We start from the raw sequence: 24,977 nt of genomic DNA on the forward strand, positions 1-24,977 counted from the left end.
TGTTTGTTACCAGGCCGCTTTGGGCCACCATGGACGTCCATAGTGTTTTTTTTTTTCCCTACTATGGAAGTCAATGGTGGTGGTAATTTACCCAAAAATGAAAATTCTGTCATTAGTCGCGCTCATGCTGTTCCACACCTGTAAGACCTTCGTTAATCTTCGGAACACAAATATTTTAGTTGAAATCTGATGGCTCTGTGAGGCCTCCAAAGCCAGCAATGACATTTCCTCTATCAAGATCCATTAATGTACTAAAAACATATTTAAATCAGTTCATGTGAGTACAGTCGTTCAATATTAGTATTATAAAGCGACGAGAATATTTTGGTGCGCCAAAAAACAAAATAACGACTTATATAGTGATGGCCGATTTCAAAACACTGCTTCAGGAAGCTTCGGAGCGTTATGAATCAGTGTATCGAATCATGATTTGGATCGCGCGTCAAACTGCCAACGGCTGAATTCACGTGACTTTGGTGCTCCGAACAGCAGATTCGATACACAACAAAAATATCATAATTTGTGTTCTGAAGATGAATGAAGGTCTTACGGGTGTGGAACGGCATAAGGGTGAGTAATAAATGACAGAATTTTCATTTTTGGGTGAACTAACCCTTTAAATAGTCAATGGTGGCCCAAAGCGACAAACTTTCTTCAAAATCTCTTCCTTTGCGTTCAGCAGAACAAAGAAATTATACAGGTTTGAAACAACCCGAGGGACAAACGTTTTCAGTTTTGGGTGAACTATCACTTTAAAGATATGAAATAAGCTGAGAAATATTTACCTAGCTTTTAAACTATAACCATATCAATGATTAACTTTTTATATATAGTTGATGACGGATATGAAGAGTGACCTTGGTGACTATGGCGCGATTGTATCACTGTTGCCAGGCAACGCGGTGATGATGGAGGGCCGTAACGACGTTCTCGGATGTAAAGTCAAAGAGCCCAGCGATAGCTGCGAGCAGCTATCCAGTCAGATAAACAACCACGGCCATCTCATGAAAGACAGCACTGACCACGAAACAGACTGATGAAAACATTTAACACTCGACTTGAGGCTTTAAACGACCACTAACGTCAATAAAAGAAATACCTGAGACTTACAAAACCTGCACGAAAATAATGTAGCAAGCTAACTTTAGCCAACTGTCTAGCGCGATACTGCTCGGATATGGACTGTGACGGGTAAGTGTGTGTTGTAACGGAGAAAAGATGGATTTAACTAACAAATGTTTTTGGTAAAGAGCAAACCGACTTCATTTGTAAACGGTGAAGTTCTTATTTGAACCAAACAGGAGAACGCATCTCGTATTGCTGTTACTACTATTTGTAGCAGCTAAATTGCTAGCTGTGTGTTGTGCATTCGCGAATCCAGCAGCGAATAATCTAACATGATATCTCATGTTTAAGTTTTATATATAAGAATCTAATTAAACATGTTTGAAATATTGCAGGCCAGCAGTTGATCTCGTGCGGTTGATTCTCGATGTGGTCAATATAACTTACTTGCTTTTATCATCAAAATGGTATCTGTCATGCAAAACTAGTTAAAGTTAGTTTATGTTAAGAGCAAGAGATCTGTTATTTTAGAGTTTAATGGTTTTAAAACATTAAACATATTAGTTGCAGACATCTTTTTCTTTCATTCATTAGATATGGACTCCCTTGTCCTCTGCCTAGTTTGGATTCTCAGGAGGATGCCAAAGACCCAGGGTTGCACACCTTCAGTCACACACACATGAGGAAAGCCTTTCGGCTTATGAATGACTTGAGAAGGTTGGTAAACTTACTCAGAACCTACTTATGTTATTCAGGTGAGATAACATTGATGGGGACATTTTTTCAGTCAGTGGTTCACTTGGATGGAATGGATTCTTTACATTAAAGGTGCAATATGTAAGATTTTTGCAGTAAAATATCCAAAAACCGCTAGTACAGTGTTATATATTTTGTTCACTTGAGTACTTACAATATCCCTAATGTTTGCAACTATTTGTAAAGTGTGAGAAAATTGCAATTTTAATCAAGGCTCCGGGACGTGTGAGGAGTCGCCTGTCAATTGCGTCATACCCGCGTTACCCTCGGTTTCAGGTTTTATTTTGTAGAAACCATGGAAACACCAAAGACGCTTTAATATATTACACATTTTAATAGACAAGGGAACAACTGTTTTGATATATTTATAGACAGAAAATTCATTGTTGTTTATATTGCTCAACACGTTTAGTCTTAGTTTAAAAATAAATTTTCTTGGTTTTTTTGCGCGTACCATGCTTCACCATGCCTCAGAGAAAAACACTATTTTGTCAAGTAGCTAACATAGCATAATCAGATGCAGCTTTATTTTTAGTAACAGTAATACAGCATTTTCTCCATCATACAATATGTTTAAAATTAATTGCATGCCATTTATCAACACAAGCCATCCAGCATTTAATATGATATTGTAAAATCGATCTATCTTACTGCAGTGTGCAACAGTGTCTCACAGCAGCCGCCGAGCGAACGCACAGAGTAACGTTATAACATCATTTTCAACACTCTCAAATGTATCTAATGTGATAAACAGAGCTGCGTTACCTCATACTCATGACCGGAAAAGCGGAAGCGGCGCAGGCGACTGTGGCATAATAAAAGTCCCGCTGCTCGTGAGGCGTGTGTTGATCAATCGCTCCAGCTCCTCGTTCAGCTCCCACAACACTCGCTCATGCTCTGCTTCGTACTACAGTAACGTTAATAATCGCATCCATGAACATGATTTCTTCCCGAGTCCTATCCCTGTTCTTTCGCACCGGCTGTGAGGTGAAGACCACATGTCCCAAGGTTACATGCTCAAACTTGGCATCATCAAGCTACACCTTTTTGAATAGGCTCTAGCGGACTAAATTTTTACATACTGCACCTTTAAATTTGGTCCCTGACAAAATTAAATATTTAGTTATGGTCTTGAAATTGTCTGTTTTAATTTTTTTGCACAATGTAACTATATTATCACCCAGCTCTTTAGATAAAGTTATATAATATACAAGTAGGTCCAACTTTATGCTCACATACACATATGTTTACCGACTATAGCATACACCGACCAGGCATAACATTGTGAGCAGTGACAGGTGAAATGAATAACACTGATTATCTCTTCATCACGGCACCTGTTAGTGGGCAGCAAATGAACATTTTGTCCTCAAAGTTGATGTGTTAGAAGCAGGAATAATGGGCAAGTGATGGCTAGACGACTGGGTCAGAGCATCTCCAAAACTGCAGCTCTTGTGGGGTGTTCCCGGTCTGCAGTGGTCAGTATCTATCAAAAGTGGTCCAAGGAAGGAACAGTGGTGAACCGGCTCAGACTCAGTGAAGGCTGGCCCGTGTGGTCTGATCCAACAGACGAGCTACTGTAGCTCAAACTGCTCAAGAAGTTAATGCTGGTTCTGATAGAAAGGTGTCAGAATACACACGTATGGGGCTGAATAGCTGCAGACCAGTCATGGTGCCCATGCTGACCTGCTGAAAGCACCAACAGTGACACGTGAGCATCCGAACTGGACCTCGGAGCAATGGAAAAAGGTGTCCTGGTCTGATGAATCATGTTTTCTTTTACATCAAGTGGATGGCCGGGTATGTGTGCATCGCTTACCTGGGGAACACATGGCACCAGGATGCACTATGGGAAGAAGGCAAGCCGGCGGAGGCAGTGTGATGCTTCTGCCATCCATGTGGATGTTACTTTGATTGTTTGCATTGTTGCAGACCATGTACTCCCTAGAGGCTGTGGCCTCTTTCAGCAGGATAATGCTCCTGCCACAAAGCAAAAATGGTTCAGGAATGGTTTGAGGAGCACGAGTTTCAGGTGTTTACTTGGCCTCCAAATTCCCCAGATTTCAATCCAATCGAGCATCTGTGGGATGTGCTGAACAAACAAGTCAGATCCGTGGAGGCTCCACCTCACAACTTACTGGACTTAAAGGATCTGCTGCTAACATCTTGGTGTCAGATACCACAGCACACCTTCAGGGGTCTAATGGAGAACATGCATTGATGGGTCAGGGCTTTAAATGTGGACCAACACAATATTAGGAAGGTGGTCATAATGTTATGCCTGTATTCAGCTCTAATCTACTAAATGTGACTATAAGGCATGAAGATATTAAAATAGCCTATTATAAACATCAACATTTTCTGTAAAAACTGCTTCACATTTTTTGTATTGTGAAAAGTGCAAAACCTGATTTTTAATTATTGTGTATGCTGCATGTCCATAAGACATCTCATTTCCCAAAAATATTGTGATTCTTAGTAGATTGTAGAGTCCATTGGTGCCAATGGTTTCTACAACATACAGTATGTAGGCTTATGATACTTTTAGGAGAAACAGCTCTGGTCTAGATCCTCAGTTTTCTTTCATTTTCTGTATAATCGCAGTAGGAGGATGCTTTGTGACGTTCTGCTGGTGGCGGGTGAAGTGGAGGTACCAGCTCACAGAGTAGTGTTAGCGTCCTGCAGTCCTTACTTCTGCGCCATGTTCACAGGTACTCTTTATAAACATGTACTAATGCTTTTCTTACATTGATGAGAGCAACATGTCTCTCACTGCACTCTGTTGTTCTCCAATACTTAGCAATGTAGGATCTATGATTATGAATTTAAAAAATGAAAATTATGTCATCATTTATTCACCGTCATGTCATTCCAAAACTGGTAAACACAAAACATTTTCCTTTTTGGGTGAAATAACCCTTTATTGAAGGCTGACACCTAAATGTTTACATAGTATTTACATTACATTAGGTAATATTAAGTGTCCTTGCTGATTATTCTTGATGTTCATTCTTGCTTATTTAAAGGGTAAGACCTTCGTTCATCTTCAGAACACAAATTAAGATATTTTTGCTGAAATCCGATGGCTCAGTGAGGCCTCCATAGCCAGCAATGACATTTCCTCTCTCAAGATCCATTAATGTACTAAAAACATATTTAAATCAGTTCATGTGAGTACAGTGTTTCAATATTAATATTATAAAGCGACGAGAATATTTTTGGAGTGCCAAAAAAACAAAATAACGACTTATATAATAATGGCCGATTTCAAAACACTGCTTCAGGAAGATTCGGAGCGTTATGAATCTTGTGTCGAATCATGATTTGGATCGCGTGTCAAACCGCCAAACTGCTGAAATCACGTGACTTTGGCGCTCCGAACCGCTGATTTGACACAAAAGATTCATAACACTCCAAAGCTCAATGAAGTAGTGTTTTGAAATCGGCCATTATTATATAAGTCGTTATTTTGTTTTTTTGGCACTCCAAAAATATTCTCGTCGCTTTATAATATTAATATTGAACCACTGTACTCACATGAACTGATTTAAATATGTTTTTAGTACATTAATGGATCTTGAGAGAGGAAATGTCATTGCTGGCTATGAAGGCCTCACTGAGCCATTGGATTTCAACAAAAATATCTTAATTTGCATCTGAAGATTAAGGAAGGTCTTACAGGTGTGGAACGACATGAGGGTGAGTAATTAATGACATTATTTTCATTTTTGGGTGAACTAACCCTTTAAATCTCATTTTCAACAGTTCATCTTTTAGATGTTTGATTGAGAGTTTGCTGGATCTGTATGTTGTGTTGTGCTGGATTTGTTCAGGTGACATGAGTGAAAGCAAGGCCCACCATGTTGAGATCAGGGATGTTGATGGACAGACGCTCTTGAAGCTGGTGGATTATATTTACACTGCTGAGATCGAAGTGTCTGAGGATAATGTTCAGGTAAGTCAAGACACATGTACTGTAGATCTTTGTGTAAAGGCTGATTTCGCTCTCTGCCTCTGGTGCTCTGTTTTGAGCACTGAGAGGCAGGGCATTTCCTCTCATTATTAGCAGAGGAAATGAGCAGAGCTGGAGAGGAAGTTTTCTGTGATGTGCACTTTGCCCTTTTCGTTGGAGCTCAATTGTCCCAGTGTGTTCTGTTGTTTGTGTGTGGGCCTTTTGTTTAGATGTACAGAAGCAGAACACAGCAGAGGAGAACAGATGATCTGAGAAGCTTCATGGTATTTGTGTAGGAGCAGTGTGAAGTGTCCTAGTTTTCATTTGGAGAGGATGGGCAGATGCTCCAGTGGGGGTAGCGGCTGTTTATGGCTTAGTTGGTCCATGGGGATTCCGTATGTTATACTTCCCCCAAAAGCAATTTCCATTCCTTTTCTAAGAAGAAAGTGGCCATATTAGAGTTATAATGTGTAGATGCTCTTTTCTAAATTCAGTCTCGTACTTTCCTGTGGCCATTGCTTTAATGTTAATTTTTTTATTTTCATAATTCGCCAATTTAATTCATATAATTAATTCAGTATATAATTAGATGTGGAGACACTAGCTTCTACACTTTGCAATGGTTTACTAATAATTGAATCTCTATTAAAATACCTTTTTAAACAGTGGGGAAAAAATTATTCAGCACGTCAACATTTTTTTTTATTAAACACAGTTCCAGTGCTTCAATTCAACCGGCCACACACAGGAGCTCCTCACAGGACTTCTGATCAAGAAATCAGAAGGTTAGTCAGAAGAGTAGCCCAAGAGCCAAGGAGGCAGCAGGTACGCTTGTCACTGAGAAAACAATAGGCAATGCACTCCACCGCTACGATCCATGCACTCTCACCCCGGAAGATGCCATTATTAAAGAAAGGCATGTTGAAGCTTGTTTGAAGTTTTCTAGACAACATTTGGAAATGCCGGAGAATGTAGTCTGGTCAGATTCGACAAAAATCACACTTTTTGGCAATAATACCACACGCCATGTTTGGAGAAGAAATGGCTTTTCATATGACCCTAAAAATACCACTGGAGCATCTGCCCATCCTCTCCAGATGAAAACTAGGACACTTCACACTGCTCCTACACAAATACCTTGAATACCATGTAGGTGCGTTTACATGGAGCATTGTAATCGGTTTAAAAGTCCAATCCGATTGAAAATGCTCCATATAAACACCCCAATCAGAATAAAAATGCCCAAACTAAATGAGATTGTAATCGGTTTGAGAGGGGTGGGATAAACCTTTCTATAAACCGAACAAAACAAAAATTCTGCCATGTAAACGAATTAAACCAATTGCATCTACATCATCACGCCAAGAGGCCGGGGGTTGACAGATTGCGGCAGCAAAATTAAATTGGAGTAAAACTGAAACAACACATTTATTAAATACACTGAAGGAACTCATTGTATCATTACTACGGACCTTCATCCACATGCTTCTGCTTTTCTTCAGAGGAAAGGGTAGTATCGAGATGCACAGCCACCAAAAAGGTCAGCTTCCTGCGCCCGTCTTTTCCTCATACCTTCCTGCAGTAATATACTACAAATTCACACTGTTGCTGCTTGATTAAGAGCAACACTTTACATAAAAAGTGTAAAGTGTGCATAAGAAATAATAGAACTCCATGTTGACATGAATACAAGGCGGCAAATAGGACATAACCTAATGTGCACATGTCACAAAGTCATTCTGATTGAAAGCGCCTGCACATGTAAACTCCATATCGGATTATATAACGTCTTATGTAAACAGTCCACCAAATCTTTCAATCGGAACATGTAAACATGACTATTGAACTTTGGAGGTGGAAGCATCATGGTATGAGGCAGTTTCCCTTCTCATGGAATCCATATTATTTAAGGGAAGATGAATGGAGCCATGTACTGGGAAAATCTTGAGATGAATCTGTGGCCATCCACCAGGATGAGGAGGATGAGACGCAGGTGGACCTTCCAGTAGGACAGCGATCCCAAGCATACTGAATTTGAATTGGTTCCAGAGGAAAAAAAAGTTGTTGGAATGGCCCAGTCAATCAACCCAATAGAGCATATGTGGAAGAAATTGAAGATTAAGATTCACAAGAGGGAATGTTCAAGATTTAAAGACGACGAATGGACCAAAATCCCACCTGAGCACTGTGAGCGATTGATTTGTTCATACAGGACGTGTCTTGAAGCTGTCATTGCAAACAAAGGCTTTTCCAACAAGTATTAGACACAATTTCTGTTAGTGTGTTCAGTACTTTTTCCCTGTCATTTTATTTGAACCTTTTTTAATTGTATTTATAAATGAGAGTTATTATTGCCCAAAGCATGGGTGGCATCAACACCAAAGGATAGTAGTGGGTGTGTTAGCTTTTTGTAGGATCTGCATTAGTGCAAATCAGTCCATTGCAATCTACTTGTGTCTGATATGGTGATTGACCCAAACCACACAGTTATAGAAGTGCACAGTGACTGGTTAGTCATCATGAATTTGGTTGACAGGCTGGCTGGTTACATCTTATATAGTGTGTGTGATGTGTTTTCATCTCTTTGTGTAATTCCTGCTGTGTTCAGGTGTTACTCCCAGCTGCCAGCCTGCTGCAGTTGATGGATGTTCGGCAGGTTTGCTGTGACTTCCTGCAGACGCAGCTTCATCCCACCAACTGCCTGGGCATCCGAGCGTTCGCTGACCTTCACGCCTGCACAGGACTGCTCAGCCAGGCCCACGCTTATGCCGGTGAGCTCTCTTCTTTCTTGAGTCATTGTGGGATGGGTAACAGCTAGTCGAATAAGCAACCCACCAGTATGTATTTTTATGTTAAGATACTGTCTTTGCTTGTTTGAAACAGAGCAGCACTTCACTGATGTCATGGTCGGTGAGGAGTTCATGGCCCTCTCTTTGCAGCAGGTGTGCAGTCTGATCTCCAGTGACAAACTGACCGTGTCCACTGAAGAGAGGGTAACGCATTGCCCAGTTTGCATCTGCATATTGTGCTTCTCAATTTCAATGTTTTGTCACATCACAAAATCTGTTTTTAGCTCAGCCTTGCATGATCTGTAGACAACAGACAGTTGATGGTTGGTTCTTACACGCATGCTGGTGTGTGATGCTGACGGAGACGCCGAGCCATCTGTCAGTCACACTGCATTAGCTGCTCTCTGCTTACGAGTAACTTGCGTCTTCAGTCTGCACTCACACACCCACTTGATGGCAGCTGTCATCTGTCAGATGCATCAGTGTCATTTGAGCAGCGAGGATGGCTTTGAGAAGCAATCATGCAATATGCAGAGAAACATATAGTTCACTTTGTTCTGGTCTGTTACACCCCCAGGTTTTTGAGGCCATGATCACCTGGATAAAGCATGATAAAGAGGCCCGTTTGGAGCACATGCCTAAGCTCATGGAACATGTTCGGCTGCCCTTGCTATCCAGAGATTACCTGGTTCAGGTATGGCTGCTCACAGTTTCATAGCAAGCTCTCTATATTTGTTGTGATTGCATTTCTGGTTTTCTTTAAAGGGTTAGTTCAGCCAAAAATTGAATTTCCTGCATTTATTACTCCCTCATGTCGTTCCACACCCATAAGACCTTCGTTCATCTTCGGAACACAAATTAAGATATTTTTGATGAAATCTGAGAGGTATATGACTCGTCCATAGACGACAATATAATCAACACTTTCAAGGTCCAGAAAGGTACTAAAGACATTGTTAAACTAGTCCATGTGACTACAGTGGTTCAACCTTAATTTTACGAATACTTCATTGAAGTATAAGCTAGTGTTGTCACGATACCAAAATTTTGACTTCGATACGATACCCATCTTATATATCATGATACCGATACTTAAACGATACTATGGCAAAAATAAAAAAAAGCAGGAAAAGTAAATAAATAACATATGACAGAACTTCTTTCTTCACCAGTGTGCAGGCTGATAATTCTGGATGCCATGAAGTTAGTTAGACTTAATATAATTTTTAATGTTTATTATTTTCATGCTCAATAAAATTGTGAATTATTTGCTGTTATACTTTTTTTATACATTTAGGTGTTTTTGACAGTAAGGTATTATAAAAATTATATTACTGTAAATAATTAGAGCAATGTCATTAAAGCATAAATTGGTTAAAAATAACTGTATATACCCTTCACATAATTATGTATTTTTAAATTAATTTTATTTTTGCAACCAGATTCACTTATTAAACTTAGACTCAATAATACACCTCTTTGCGGAGGTCTGCTTGCACGAGTAAAATAAATAAATAACACTCATTTAATGTTTGAGAGTATAAACATAATGCTGGTATCACATTCACTAACCTGCCGCTCTTTAAATTCTTTGTACAAATCGGGATATTTGACGGCAAGATGCTTTTGACTCCCTTCGCTTGCGTTATTTTGTAACATCTTTTACAGACGGGCTTTGTGATGTCCGTGGGCTTGCCCTGACTGTCGGCAATGTAAGTAAAATATGCATCTGCTTTCTCAACAATTTGTGGACGGTCTGCAAGTGCACCTGTATTTGCAACCATACCTCTCGTTCCATCACCATAAAAGCCATTGCGCAGTTGAGAGGAATAAACGCACTAAATTTGCCTTAGAAGCAGCGCGCTGCACGCACACTGCCCCCTGCTGTCACACATTAGGAAATACAGCTGGCACTCAAAGTTCTGGTACTAATAAAATGAAGAACCGGAACGTTTTTAAAAGCAGGGTATCGCGATACCTTTCTAGTACCGGTATATCGTGCAACGCTAGTATAAGCGCAAGACATCACTGCCGTTGTCAGAGCGCGATCAGACTTCACTAACCGAGTGCTGAACGCAGTTGGACATAGTGGTGTATTAGAGGTAAAAAATAATATAAATACTGTTCAGTTTCTCGCACAAACTGATCGTTTTGTGTCTTAGGACATCAATGCGTCGTCACGAGCCGCAGGGTTTAATTTGGATTTATATATGCAAGTTTTTTCGACTCTTATTGATTGTGTTCCCATTCACTCGCATTATAAGACTGACAGTCTGCAACGGTTGTAGTTAAAAATCATCATTTGTGTTCTACTGAAGAAACAAAGTCACCTACATCTTGGATGCGCTCGGGGTAAGCAGATAAACATAAAATTTTCATTTTTGGGTGAACTATCCCTTTAATTTGTGTTCTGAAGTTCTTACGGGTGTGGAACGACATGAGGGTGAGTACTTAATGACAGAATTTTGGGTGAACTAACCCTTAAAGCATTATTTTTAGGATTTAAATGTGTATTTGTACAGATTGTAGAAGAGGAACCCTTGATAAAAAACAACAACACTTGTAAGGACTTCCTCATTGAGGCGATGAAGTACCACCTTTTACCTGCAGACCAGAGGCACCTTATAAAGACTGACAGAACCAGACCACGCACACCAGTCAGTCTGCCTAAGGTATTAACATACTGCAACACAAGGATTCACTTCAAACATACAGTGCCAGGAAAGTTTGGATGTACTTACTAGTGCTTTATTATCTGTGGTTTCCTGAACGATTCACTAAGTAATTTAATCTGCTAACCACAGGCTGTTAAAGACTGTCTGTATATATTCCAAGATGCACTATAATTAGTATAATTATAGTGCATCTATATTAATATATTATTATAATTATTATGAATGAGAAAAAAGTGCAACACATTATGACAGAATACATCCCGCTTTGAGACTTGCTCATGACTGCACATGTGCATAGACTGGTCTAGTATGGAAAATACGTTTATGGGACAGCATTTATGGGACAGCAGGTTGATTTTTTTTCTTTTGACTCTTGCAGGTGATGATGGTCGTAGGGGGTCAGGCACCTAAAGCCATCCGCAGCGTGGAGTGCTATGACTTTCAAGAGGACCGCTGGTACCAGGTGGCTGACTTACCCTCCAGACGCTGTCGAGCAGGTTGCTCTCTGTTCTGTTCCTCATCGCTCTGTGTGCTCTTCTCTTGGTCTAACTCTCTGTCTTTGTGGCTCATTTAGGTGTGGTGTATATGGCCGGTAAGGTGTATGCTGTGGGGGGATTTAACGGCTCTTTGCGTGTGCGGACAGTGGATGTGTATGATGGGCTGAAGGATCAGTGGAGCTCCGTTCCCAGCATGCAGGAGCGCCGCAGCACTTTAGGAGCAGCTGTACTGGGGGACCTGCTGTACGCTGTCGGCGGCTTTGATGGGAGTACAGGTATATCTTTGAAAAATTAATCTCAGGTTTATTTATACACTACTTAAATGGGACCTATTATGCAAAATTCACTTTTACATGGTGTTTGAACACAAATGTGTGTCAGTAGTGTGTGTGCACAACCACTCTCTGTAATGGTAAAAATCCACCCACTCCTCTTTTTGTAATCCCTATAAATCATTAGAAGTGTCTCAGAACAAGCTGTTTGCAGATTATAGCTTGCTGATAGAATCTGCCCTATTAACATAGAGCCCTAAATGAGCATGTAACAGCAGCATTCAAGAAATGTGTTCTTATTAAAGCTACTAAAGTTATTCAGTCAAGAGCAGTGCATGATTTCCTGTTTTCATAGTTGTTTGATTCATTTTAACAACAGATAAATATTACGCTGCTGTCACTTTAATAAGCAGTTCTAATATACACGTGATTTCTTTATGTTCACAGACATAACCGACTGTGTTTGTGAACTTTTTTTGTGTTTTTGACATAACCTTGTGTGTATTTGACAGTTTAAGAGCAGTAAGATGTGAACTTGCACAACGTGTTGTCTGACAGACAGCTTTCTGTGCGCGTGCTTCAGATATGTGTGCTCAGAAAACCATATATCAGAAGTTTAGACTGATATGGCTTTAAAACACATGCAGATAATAAACTTTCATGATGATGATGAACTGCAATGTCACATGAGCGTGGCCATGATGGAGATAATAATCAAAATCAAACGGATATTTTGTTTGTGTGTTTTAGCAGAGTATCCGAGGTACGAGCTGTACAGGCCCCGCCCTGTTCTGTATAGCGGGCGGGGAGCAGCAGCTAATTTGCATTTAAAGGCACATGCACGAAAGCAGCATGTTTTTCCTTCCACTCAAAAATGGGTATTTGCAACATGGTATAATAAATGATCTGTGGGGTATTTTGAGCTGAAACTTCACAGACACCTGAGACATATATTACATTTTGTAAAAAGGGCATAATAGGTCCTCTTTAAAGTGAAAGTAAAGACATTTATAACCATGTGAAAGATTTCAAATATAATCCATATATAATAGAATATAATTTCCACAGAAGCCCAACTATTTTTAACATTGACAGTAATAATAACAAAAAATGCTTGTTTTTTTTAGCAGCAAATCAGCATATTAGAATTATTTCCGAACGATCATGTGACACTGAAGACTGGAGCTTTGCCATTAAAGAAATAAATTACATTATAGTTAAAAAGAAAGGGAAAAAAGTATATATTTTATATGGTATTATTTCACAGTATCACTATTTTTGCTGTATTCTTGATCACATAAATGCAGTAGTGCTGAGCATAATAGACTTCTTTTGAATGGTGGTGTGTTTTTTTTTTTATTATTTTTACTATATCTTTACATTTAAACCAACTCTGTCTGGTTTTAGGACATGCACAACCAGCCTCATTTTATCCCTGTTTCACTGACGATTTGAATAGCTGATGAATGTATCTCTCTCTCTCTGCAGGTCTGTCGTCAGTGGAGGCGTATAACCCCAAGGCTAATGAGTGGGTGTTTGTGGCTCCCATGAACACCAGGCGTAGCAGTGTTGGGGTGGGCGTGGTTGACGGTGAGCACTTTGAGTACATGTGTGTTGAGCAATCTGCTCAACATACTGAGGCATGCAACAATAATGTTTTAAGTGGCATGATTTTGCAATAATTAATTTGCAGAGAACATTTCGCAACATTTTACCTTTTGGGTGTTGTTACATATTTGTTTATATAACTGCAGATTTGATTTGCATAGTAGTTTACTTGAGTTCATTTGCACACACTCTTTTGTGTAGTGATTTCACACAGTGTGTCTGATGCTTGTACAGGAAAGCTTTATGCTGTTGGAGGTTATGATGGAGCATCTCGGCAGTGTTTGAGTACTGTAGAGGAGTTTAACCCAGTCACTAATAAGTGGTGCTATGTGGCGGACATGAGCACTAGACGCAGTGGAGCTGGTTAGTTCTTCTTTGGACATGATTTTAATTACATTGGGCGCACTTCTGTTGGTTCTTACAGTTGGCATCTCCACTTATTCACTGGCAGGGATGCGATTGTGTGTGTGTTTGTGTGTACAGGTGTTGGAGTGCTCAATGGACAGCTGTATGCTGCAGGTGGACACGATGGTCCTCTAGTGAGGAAGAGTGTGGAGGTTTATGACCCTGCCAGTAACAACTGGAGACAAGTGTGTGACATGAACATGTGCCGAAGGAACGCAGGTGAGCAAACGGAGGAGAGACAGCAGTGCTCGACATTGAGCAGTGTCATGTGCTTGTCCATTAGATAAGTAAATTGGTTTACTTGTGCAAATAAAAAAAGTAATTGCGTAAATGTAATTTATTCGCATCAGTGTTCTTTCGGCGTCATTTGTCCTCTCAATTTGATTCCCAGGACATTTTTTATTTTTATAAAGGGCATTTTCCCCCTAACCTTAATAAATGTATGCGTCATCTTTCATGCTGAATTGTAACCAGTCAAATGAAATCAGAAGCTGCATCTGAAGTGGCATTTAGATGTATTTACACAGACGATTTAGTGAAGCTTAGAGGTAGCAAGAATGCATTTACACTGCAAAATTACAATAATGTTGAGACTGATGTTTTAAATAATTTGTTTTCTGTGTATATTGTGTATAGTTTGTCCATGCATATTGATGTTTATCAACAAAATTCACTCCTAAAAGTGTGAGTCAGATATGGGAATGAGGCTAAATGTTCTGTATCGGAAATTGCAAACAAAAGTTCTATAGAAACTATATCTATAGAAATATATAGATATACCAAAATGATTCACTGATTAACCATTAAAGGATTAGTTCACTAAAATTTCCTGATAATTTACTCAGCCCCATGTTATCCAAGATGTTCATGTCTTTCTGTCTTCAGTCGAAAAGAAATTAAGGTTTTTGAGGAAAACATTCCAGGATTTTCTCCATATAGTGGACTTCACTGGGGTTCAACGGGTTGAAGGTCCAAATGTCAGTTTCAGTGCAGCTTCAAAGAGCTCTACATGATCCCAGACGAGGAATAAGAGTCTGATCTAGAGAAACCATTGATCATTTTCTAATGATATTGTGTATATGTGCCAAAGCAATATAAGAACAGTAAATGATTATATCTCTTAAATCCAGAACATTTTAATTTTATTTTAGTAGTCTTGACACATTTTGAAAGTTTTGATCATAAACTTGTGTTACAAGGGCTAAAGTATGTTCACAAGGGTTCCTGTTGTGAATGTCAAACACAAGACCTTTAAAATCATTGTTTTTTCAAGGAAGAGCAGGAAAGGCCTGCAGTTCTGAGTTAAGTGTGTTTGTCTCTAGGAGTGTGTGCCATAAACGGTTTACTCTATGTGATCGGAGGAGACGACGGGTCATGCAACCTGTCCTCTGTAGAATACTACGACCCCGCTGCTGATAAATGGAGTCTCATCCCCACCAACATGAGCAATGGCCGCAGCTACGCAGGTCTGTTTCACTCTTATGACCTCTTTATACAGCTAAAGCTAAACTAATCTGCTGTTTTGTCTATTTCAGGGGTGTCAGTTATTGACAAGTCATTATGACTAAAAGTCCTGGGCAGCGGGCCACTTCACACCTGTCGAGGACTGAGCTGTGACAGACAGACAGTGATTTAAAGCAGAATCCAGATGCTGACAGGTGTTTGAAGCTCTCCATCTAAAAGCCTGACTGCTTCACAAACGCACCAAGCCCTGACCTCTCCCAGTCTCCAGAAAGTGCCATTTAGCTCTGTTATTAACAGAGAGGTCACATGGTCGCCCCATACAGTATTAAATGAGACCTCAGTTACACAGGCCTGACAGGACTGAATCTGCCAGGACAGAGCATGTAAGGGACGACCACCGGACCTACGCCCTGTGCGGGATCTGGGTGGTAGTCTAGGTGCAGGTGAAGAATGTGCCAATAGAGGCCTCTCTGCCTGCTTTACTACTGACATACAACGCTCTGAACTATGACACTCGCGTAAGATGTCAAAACTGATACTACAGGCTAACACTAATGCTTATGACACCCTTTAAACTGGATCAGGACTGGATATCACTGACATCTGTTGTTTTGGTTACAGGGTTACTTAATGTTTTACGTTTGTATGAAAAGTAATATGGGAACAATTCTATAAGTTGTTTTAACCAGCTGCTTTTGTGCCATATAGTATTGAGGATGTTAAACTGCTAAACAGAAACACCATATAAATCTCACAGGGTAAAAGCCCGTTCATACCAAGAACGATAACTATAAAGATATGCACTATGTTGCCAAAAGTATTGGGACTCCCCTCCAAATCATTGAATTCAGGTGTTCAAATCTCTTCCATGGCCACAGGTGTATGAAATCAATCACCTAGGCAAGCAGACTGTTTCTACAAACATTTGTGAAAGAATGGGTTGCTCTCAGGAGCTCAGTGAATTCAAGCGTTGCCACCTGTGCAATAAGTCCATTTGTGAAATTTCCTCACTACTAAAAATTCCATGTTCAACTGTTAGTGGTATCATAAAGTGGAAGAAATTGGGAACAACAGCAACTCAGCCATGAAATGGTAGGCCACGTAAAATCACAGAGCGGGGTCAGCGCATGCTGAGGCGCACAGTGTGCGGAAGTCGCCAACTTTCTGCAGAGTCAGTAGCTACAGACCTCCAAACTTCATGTGGCCTTCAGATTAGCTCAAGAACAGTGCGTAGAGAGCTTCATGGAATGGGTTTCCATGATCGAGCAGCTGCATCCAAGCCTTACATCACCAAGTGCAATGCAAAGCGTCGGATGCAGTGGTGTAAAGCACGAGCCACTGGACTCTAGAGCAGTGGAGACGTGTTCTCTGGAGTGACCAATCACGCTTCTCTGTCTGGAAATCCGATGGACGAGTCTGGGTTTGGCGGTTGTCAGGAAAACGGTACTTGCCTGACTGCATTGTGTCAAGTGTTGGTGGAGGGAGGATTATAGTGTGGGGTTGTTTTTCAGGGGTTGGACTTGAACCCTTAAATCCAGTGAAAGGAACTCTTAATGCTTCAGCATACCAAGACATTTTGGACAATTTCATGCTCCCAACTTTGTGGGAACAGTTTGGGGAAGTCCCCTTCCTGTTCCAACGTGACTATGGACCTTGCTTTGTGCACTGGTGCGTAAAGACATGGATGAGCGAGTTTGGTGTGGAGGAACTTGACTGTTCTGACCTCAACCTGACAGAACACCTTTGGGATGAATTAGAGTGGAGACTGTGAGCCAGGCCTTCTCGCCAACATCACTGCCTGACCTCACAAATGCGCTTCTAGAAGAATGGTCAAAAATTCCCATAAACACACTCCTAAACCTTGTGGAAAGCCTTCCCAGAAGAATTGAGGCTGTTATAGCTGCAAAGGGTGGGCCAACTCCATATTAAACGGATTAAGAATGGGATGACATTAAAGTTCATGTGCACGTAAAGGCAGGTGTCCCAAAACATATGGCAATATAGTGTAGTTCTAAATAGCAGTCCACACCTCAGCAATAACGATATAGAGAAACAATATCATTGGGATCACTTTTTTTGTTGAACGATAAAACACTGACAGCCAATCAGAATCCATTTTAATTTAAGGGCTTGCGCGTTTTAAATGGCGGACGACATTTCGAAAAAGTTAATCGCTGAGGTTCAGAAAAAGCCACCACTGTATTGACAAGTCAAACCCCCTTTTCAAAAATACTTTAAAGAAAATGGATATATGGAAAACAATCAGTCATACTGTTGGAATAAATATTGAGAAGTATATGTCAGGCTAGCAAACAGTGTAAAATAAAATTACCTCAGGTATCCAGCGCTAGTTTCGACAACATTGTCATGCTTCCTTTGAAGTTGCAGTAAAAAGGACTAGGTGTTGTTTTTATTCCATTATATTGACTTCATCAGCTAAATTCACTGTTAGATTAGATCGATTACACTAGCTATTCACTCGAAACATAGCATGTTGAGGACATCTGCTGGTTAAAACCGTGTGAATGCAACAAGAACAGCAAAAACATGTACACACTTTGAAACCGCAGCGTGTGAATTTAGAATAAACAGACCATTATCGTTCATTGGTGTGGACACATATAGTTATCGTTCTTGGTGTGAACGGGCCTTAAAGGTGCGGTCACATTAGCGCCATTTCTGCAAAATATCGCGTACTGTAGTGATGTATGAAGCACAGCTCACACAGAGGTCACTTTAAAACCAAGCAGGTTACAGAAATCTTTCGCCCTCATAAAATGTCCTGATGGCGTGGATTTCTGTATTGAAATTACTGGATTTTGCCTGTAAACATTTGCAAAACAACGTGACCGCACCTTAATGTGCCAAATGTAACTCCTAATCATATGGATTATACTGTATGTTAGTTACTTGTACATAAGCTTTTTTCATGATGCAGTTTAGTGTGCAATCGTCCATGTTGGACACACAGACTCTTAATAATAACTCTATGGATGCAGTCACTGAAACAGCACTGGCTTGGTGTCTCTTTGGTAAAATTGCACTGTTCATCTTCGTCAGCACTCGGTAGACTTCTATTTCAATCGCAGGTAAATATCAAGACAGCAAATATTTTTGAAAGTACACCATTTATCCTGTTCTACCCTGATATGGGATGCTGGTTCACTGGGTGTTTTGGATCTGTGATTCAACAGAATTGGACATTTGAAGACTGTTTTATTTTATTTTAAAAATATTAAGTCTTCTAATGTTGTGTTCCTCATTATTGAGTTAGGCTCTGTAAAACTTCATTGTTTACAATACTGATCATTGTGAATTAATTTTGATGTCAATGATTAAGAATTAAGCCCAGCTCACATCACAGATTTTCACACTAAGCTACTTTGTTCATTTGGATATATATTAATATGAAAGTCATACTATGCATTAAAACATTCCTTATAATGTTTTTTTGTTGTTCTCAGTGGTTCAGAGCTTATTTTGTGCTATGCCTGCCTGGTTTAACTGCTGCCATTACATTTGATGTCTTTAAACATCATAATCCACAACTCTATGACATTCCAGTGTGGTGCATCATCTATGGATTATGCACGAATGTGGTTTGTGAACAAGGTGTTAATGTATTTCTAAACAAATGTATTAAATTAAGCTTTGTTAAGAGAATTTGATTGCCATCTTTATGTGTTGTGGTCTATGAACTGCCACTGGAGGGCAGCGGTCAGTCATACATCGCAAAGATGAGAGAAGATGAAAGTGAAAATGATCTTGGGAGATGTCAGGTCGTCAAATATAAGCGTTCAACGCTTTCTGCGTGAGACTCGTGCAATTGACAATCCTCATGTCAACAGTCTGGTTTCAGAAGTAAAAACCATCCATTTTCTCCATAGGGAAAATGATTTTAACGATAACTTACAAACGTTTAAATACAGCTCTACTGTAATCAACAAGGTTGTTATTCGATGGTATGCTTCTGTTGAAGCCGTCAGCCCGCATAATTTCAACTTGTTTTTAAACTAATCGGGTTTACAGCGGAATATTGGTGAAAACCTACATTACCCAGAGCCCGTACAGAAAATTCCACCAATCAGAGAAGGCGGTGCAACAAGAAAAACGCGCCAAAAGACTTAGCTCCGCCCACTCTATTGAAGCAAGTCGGTCCCCCTACGCTTTCCAAAAAGGCCAACATGAATATCTGTATAGGTTATGTATTTTGCAACAAACAATCTATATTGTTTTTTAAATAACCTTGTACATTTGTATTTTTGTCTGATTTTCCAAATAATGTTTAGCTGCAAATCAAAGAGAAACACAAGAGCTACAACTGACTCAAGCCACAGCCTTTGATGAAAGCAACTGAAGATAGAAGAAGACATTAAATCTCTCCAGATCTCAGCAGAGGAGGATTAAAAAAACTCCACAAAAGCATTACAGCTTCACATATTACTAACCAGACTTTTATTACTGTCATTCATCTACAGAAGTTCTTACTGAGAATTAAATGATTAGTTCACTTTCAAATTAAAATTACCCCAAGCTTTACTCACCCTCAAGCCAACCTAGGTGTATATGACTTTCTTGTTTCTGATGAACACAATCAGAGATATATTAATAAATATACTGATGCATTTGAGCTTTATAATGGCAGTGAACGATACCAACAACTCCGGTTTTGGCGGAGGCACATAGAAGGCGAACGTTTGTTTATATAAAGCATATATGAAAATGACATTGTTCCGCTAGATCAGACCCTTATTCCTCGTCTGGTATCGTTTAAAGCTCTTTGAAGCTGCACTGAAACTGTAATTTTGACCTTCAACCATTTGTAGTCCAGTGAAGTCCACTATATGGAGAATAATCCTGGAATGTTTTCCTCAAAAACCTTAATTTCTTTTCCACTGATGAAAAAAAGACCTTGGATGACATGGGGGTGAGTAAATTATCAGGAAAAGTTTATTTGAAAGAAGCATCGGAGCACAAATGAATCAGTGTATCGAATCATGATTCGGATCATGCGTCAAACTGCCAACAGCTGAAATCACATGACTTTAACGCTCCGAACAGCAGATTCGGTACACTGAATCATTTATGCTCCGATGCTTCATGGAGCAGTGTTTTGAAATCGGCCATCAGTTAATAAGTCGTTATTTTGTTTTTTTGGTGCTCCAAAAATATTCTTGTCGTTTTATAATATTAATATTGAACCACTGTACTCACATGAACTGATTTAAATATGTTTTTAGTATATTAATGGATCTTGAGAGAGGAAATGTCATTGCTCCCTATGCAGGCCTCACTGAGCCATCGGATTTCAACTAAAATATCTTAATTTGTGTTCCGAAGATTAGCGAAGGTCTTACGGGTGTGGAACGACATGAGGGTGAGTAATAAATGACAGAATTGTCATTTTTGGGTGAATTAACCGTTTAATAATAGTCTGTTATAGAATGCATTGCGGCATGAAGCATGTCACCATTGTTGAGGTTTGTATTTCTACATAAGAGGGTCTATTGTTGGAAAGATGCTTAGGAAGCTCTGCAGTGATCAACCTGAAGCTTTTACCTGCACACCCACTGAAGCTAAGCAGGGTTGAGCCTGATCTATATTATCTGGATGGGAGACCTCCTGGTAGATTGGGTAGCTGCGGGAAGAGGTGTTAGAGAGGCAAGTGGGTCTGATCAACCTGTAGCCTGAGTGGGTCCTAACGCCCCAGTACAGTCGCAATAAGCTGTACTGTATAAAGGGTGCCACCCTGGTGTAAAATAGCCCCATACAGCACATACTGCCCACCGCCCCAGCACAGTCGCCATAAGCTGTACTGAATAAAGGGTTAAAATAAACCTCAGAAAATAAGGGGTGTAACCCTGGGGCAAAAAATAATCCCTACATTACATCACAAACCATAATATATGTACTTTAATTACTTTTTACAACTAACATGGAAACACTAGGTCTATTTTTAATGGTTTTGAAAGAAGTCTCATGCTCATTAAGCCTGCATTTATTTGAGCAAAAATACAGAAAAACTGTAATATTGTGAAATTAAAATAATGGTTTTCTATATTAATATACTTTAAAATATTATGCATTATAGATGAAAAGCTGGATTTTATTCAGCCATTACTCTAGTCTTCAGCATCACATGATCCTTCAGAAATCAATCTAAATCATTTGAAACAGTTTCGCTTAATACTTTTTGGAACCTGTGATACTTTTTTTTTAAGGATACATTGATGAATAAAAGGTTAGAAAAGAACAGCATTTATTCAAAATAGAAATCTTTTCTAACAATATAAGCCTTTCCTATCACTTGTAATCGGTTTAACACATACTTACTGAATAAAATTATTCTTTTTGCTTTAAAAAACAAACTGTCTTTGATCCTGTGAAAGAACAAAACTAACCATCGCTGAGATCCTGTGAAAGAACAAAACTAACCATCGCTGAGAACCTGTGAAAGAACAAAACTAACCATCACTGAGATCACACATAAGAACAAAACTAACCATCACTGAGATCCTGTGAAAGAACAAAACTAACCATCACTGAGATCCTGTGAAAGAACAAAACTAACCATCGCTGAGATCCTGTGAAAGAACAAAACTAACCATCACTGAGATCCTGTGAAAGAACAAAACTAACCATCGCTGAGAACCTGTGAAAGAACAAAACTAACCATCGCTGAGATCCTGTGAAAGAACAAAACTAACCATCACTGAGAACCTGTGAAAGAACAAAACTAACCATCACTGAGAACCTGTGAAAGAACAAAACTAACCGTCACTGAGATCCTGTGAAAGAACAAAACTAACCATCACTGAGAACCTGTGAAAGAACAAAACTAACCATCACTGAGATCACACATAAGAACAAAACTAACCATCACTGAGATCCTGTGAAAGAACAAAACTAACCATCACTGAGATCCTGTGAAAGAACAAAACTAACCATCACTGAGATCCTGTGAAAGAACAAAACTAACCATCACTGAGATCACACATAAGAACAAAACTAACCATCACTGAGATCCTGTGAAAGAACAAAACTAACCATCGCTGAGATCCTGTGAAAGAACAAAACTAACCATCACTGAGATCCTGTGAAAGAACAAAACTAACCATCACTGAGATCACACATAAGAACAAAACTAACCATCACTGAGATCCTGTGAAAGAACAAAACTAACCATCACTGAGATCACACATAAGAACAAAACTAACCATCACTGAGATCCTGTGAAAGAACAAAACTAACCATCGCTGAGATCCTGTGAAAGAACAAAACTAACCATCACTGAGATCCTGTGAAAGAACAAAACTAACCATCGCTGAGATCCTGTGAAAGAACAAAACTAACCATCACTGAGATCACACATAAGAACAAAACTAACCATCACTGAGATCCTGTGAAAGAACAAAACTAACCATCACTGAGATCCTGTGAAAGAACAAAACTAACCATCACTGAGATCCTGTGAAAGAACAAAACTAACCATCGCTGAGATCCTGTGAAAGAACAAAACTAACCATCACTGAGATCCTGTGAAAGAACAAAACTAACCATCACTGAGATCCTGTGAAAGAACAAAACTAACCATCACTGAGATCACACATAAGAACAAAACTAACCATCACTGAGATCCTGTGAAAGAACAAAACTAACCATCGCTGAGAACCTGTGAAAGAACAAAACTAACCATCACTGAGATCCTGTGAAAGAACAAAACTAACCATCGCTGAGATCCTGTGAAAGAACAAAACTAACCATCACTGAGATCCTGTGAAAGAACAAAACTAACCATCACTGAGATCCTGTGAAAGAACAAAACTAACCATCACTGAGATCACATGAAGGAACAAAACTAACCATCACTGAGATCCTGTGAAAGAACAAAACTAACCATCGCTGAGATCCTGTGAAAGAACAAAACTAACCATCACTGAGATCCTGTGAAAGAACAAAACTAACCATCACTGAGATCCTGTGAAAGAACAAAACTAACCATCACTGACATCACACGTAAGAACAAAACTAACCATCACTGAGATACTGTGAAAGAACAAAACTAACCATCACTGAGATCACACATAAGAACAAAACTAACCATCACTGAGATCCTGTGAAAGAACAAAACTAACCATCGCTGAGATCCTGTGAAAGAACAAAACTAACCATCGCTGAGATCCTGTGAAAGAACAAAACTAACCATCACTGAGATCCTGTGAAAGAACAAAACTAACCATCACTGAGATCACACATAAGAACAAAACTAACCATCACTGAGATCCTGTGAAAGAACAAAACTAACCATCACTGAGATCACACATAAGAACAAAACTAACCATCACTGAGATCCTGTGAAAGAACAAAACTAACCATCGCTGAGATCCTGTGAAAGAACAAAACTAACCATCGCTGAGATCCTGTGAAAGAACAAAACTAACCATCACTGAGAACCTGTGAAAGAACAAAACTAACCATCACTGAGATCCTGTGAAAGAACAAAACTAACCATCACTGAGATCCTGTGAAAGAACAAAACTAACCATCACTGAGAACCTGTGAAAGAACAAAACTAACCATCACTGAGATCCTGTGAAAGAACAAAACTAACCATCACTGAGATCCTGTGAAAGAACAAAAACAAAATCATCAAGAATCAGCACATGAATCTCAAGAAAAGGTGACAATCAAAAGTGTCAAGCTGCAATGCATGCTGGGAACAGTAAGACAAAACTCCCAGCATGAGAAACCATACATTATGAACAAATTATGCAGCTGAATTGTCTTTCCTTAATTCTGTTCACTTTTATTTTTTGCTGTGGTTTTTGTTCCGTCTTTTAGTAACTGTCTGTGATGTCCAGACTTGATCTGATGGACTATTTTGTTATCACCATTTTTGAGATTTGAATGCGTATTGCTTTGAAAATTCAAAAAATAAACTATGATGACAAACAGATCAATCTTTTGACTGATTTCTGTAATGCAGTGTGATCTCATGTTGCATTAAAACACTTTTTGTTAGCTATCAAAATTTATCAATACAATTTAATTAACTTTAATGAAAGCTTTTGATATTTATAAAATGCTTGGAATTATACTTCAGTACGCCATAATCACATCTGACAAAAAATCTAAAAACACTGAAGCAGACTTTGTGAAAATTAATGTTTGTCATTCTCAAAACATTTGGCCACGGCTATACAATGACCTCACATGTCAAAAGATTAAGGAAAATTTATATTCTCAATGAACCCTTTAAATATACTTTAAATATATAAACCTGGTAAAAAATAAGTGGCAGGCAATGAAGGAAAGCCTTGTTTTGTTCCTGTAAGGGTGTGATGTCACATGAAAACTATGACTGGATTTCGCCAAGCAACAGCAAATGTGAGTGTACCTTTATAGACTTCTTCTGTGGTGTCATTATGGTATATTATTGATGTTTTTGCAGCATTTGTTTAATATTTGTAACCTCTACATGCACAAAAAAGGCA

The 24,977-nt window shown here is 39.3% G+C and overlaps 1 protein-coding gene across 2 annotated transcripts; it reads left to right on the forward strand.

The window, feature by feature from the left end:
• Positions 1–732: 732 nt before the first annotated feature.
• On the forward strand, positions 733–19,114 carry klhl3 (kelch-like family member 3). Of its 2 annotated transcripts, XM_067385091.1 has the most exons (15): positions 734–1,191; positions 1,660–1,782; positions 4,426–4,532; positions 5,655–5,776; positions 8,382–8,544; positions 8,657–8,766; positions 9,140–9,256; positions 11,085–11,234; positions 11,617–11,734; positions 11,812–12,009; positions 13,495–13,596; positions 13,849–13,977; positions 14,098–14,238; positions 15,342–15,485; positions 15,555–19,114. In XM_067385091.1, the coding sequence occupies exons 1-15, from the start codon at positions 1,178–1,180 to the stop codon at positions 15,581–15,583; spliced, it is 1,767 nt and encodes a 588-aa protein (XP_067241192.1). In that variant the 5' UTR covers positions 734–1,177; the 3' UTR covers positions 15,584–19,114. The 2 variants fall into 2 exon arrangements, with proteins under 2 accessions (XP_067241200.1, XP_067241192.1); XM_067385099.1 differs by lacking the exons at positions 13,849–13,977; positions 14,098–14,238 and having other exon boundaries at positions 733–1,191.
• Positions 19,115–24,977: the final 5,863 nt, after the last annotated feature.

This window comes from Chanodichthys erythropterus, chromosome 1 (assembly GCF_024489055.1).
Source record: "Chanodichthys erythropterus isolate Z2021 chromosome 1, ASM2448905v1, whole genome shotgun sequence".
In the NCBI taxonomy this organism is placed as follows: Eukaryota; Metazoa; Chordata; class Actinopteri; order Cypriniformes; family Xenocyprididae; genus Chanodichthys; species Chanodichthys erythropterus.

Coding starts and splice junctions, on each gene's coding strand:
- klhl3 (XM_067385091.1), top strand. Junction 13,978..14,097: donor CACTAGACGCAGTGGAGCTG/GTTAGTTCTTCT, acceptor TTGTGTGTACAG/GTGTTGGAGTGCTCAATGGA. Junction 15,486..15,554: donor CAATGGCCGCAGCTACGCAG/GTCTGTTTCACT, acceptor TGTCTATTTCAG/GGGTGTCAGTTATTGACAAG.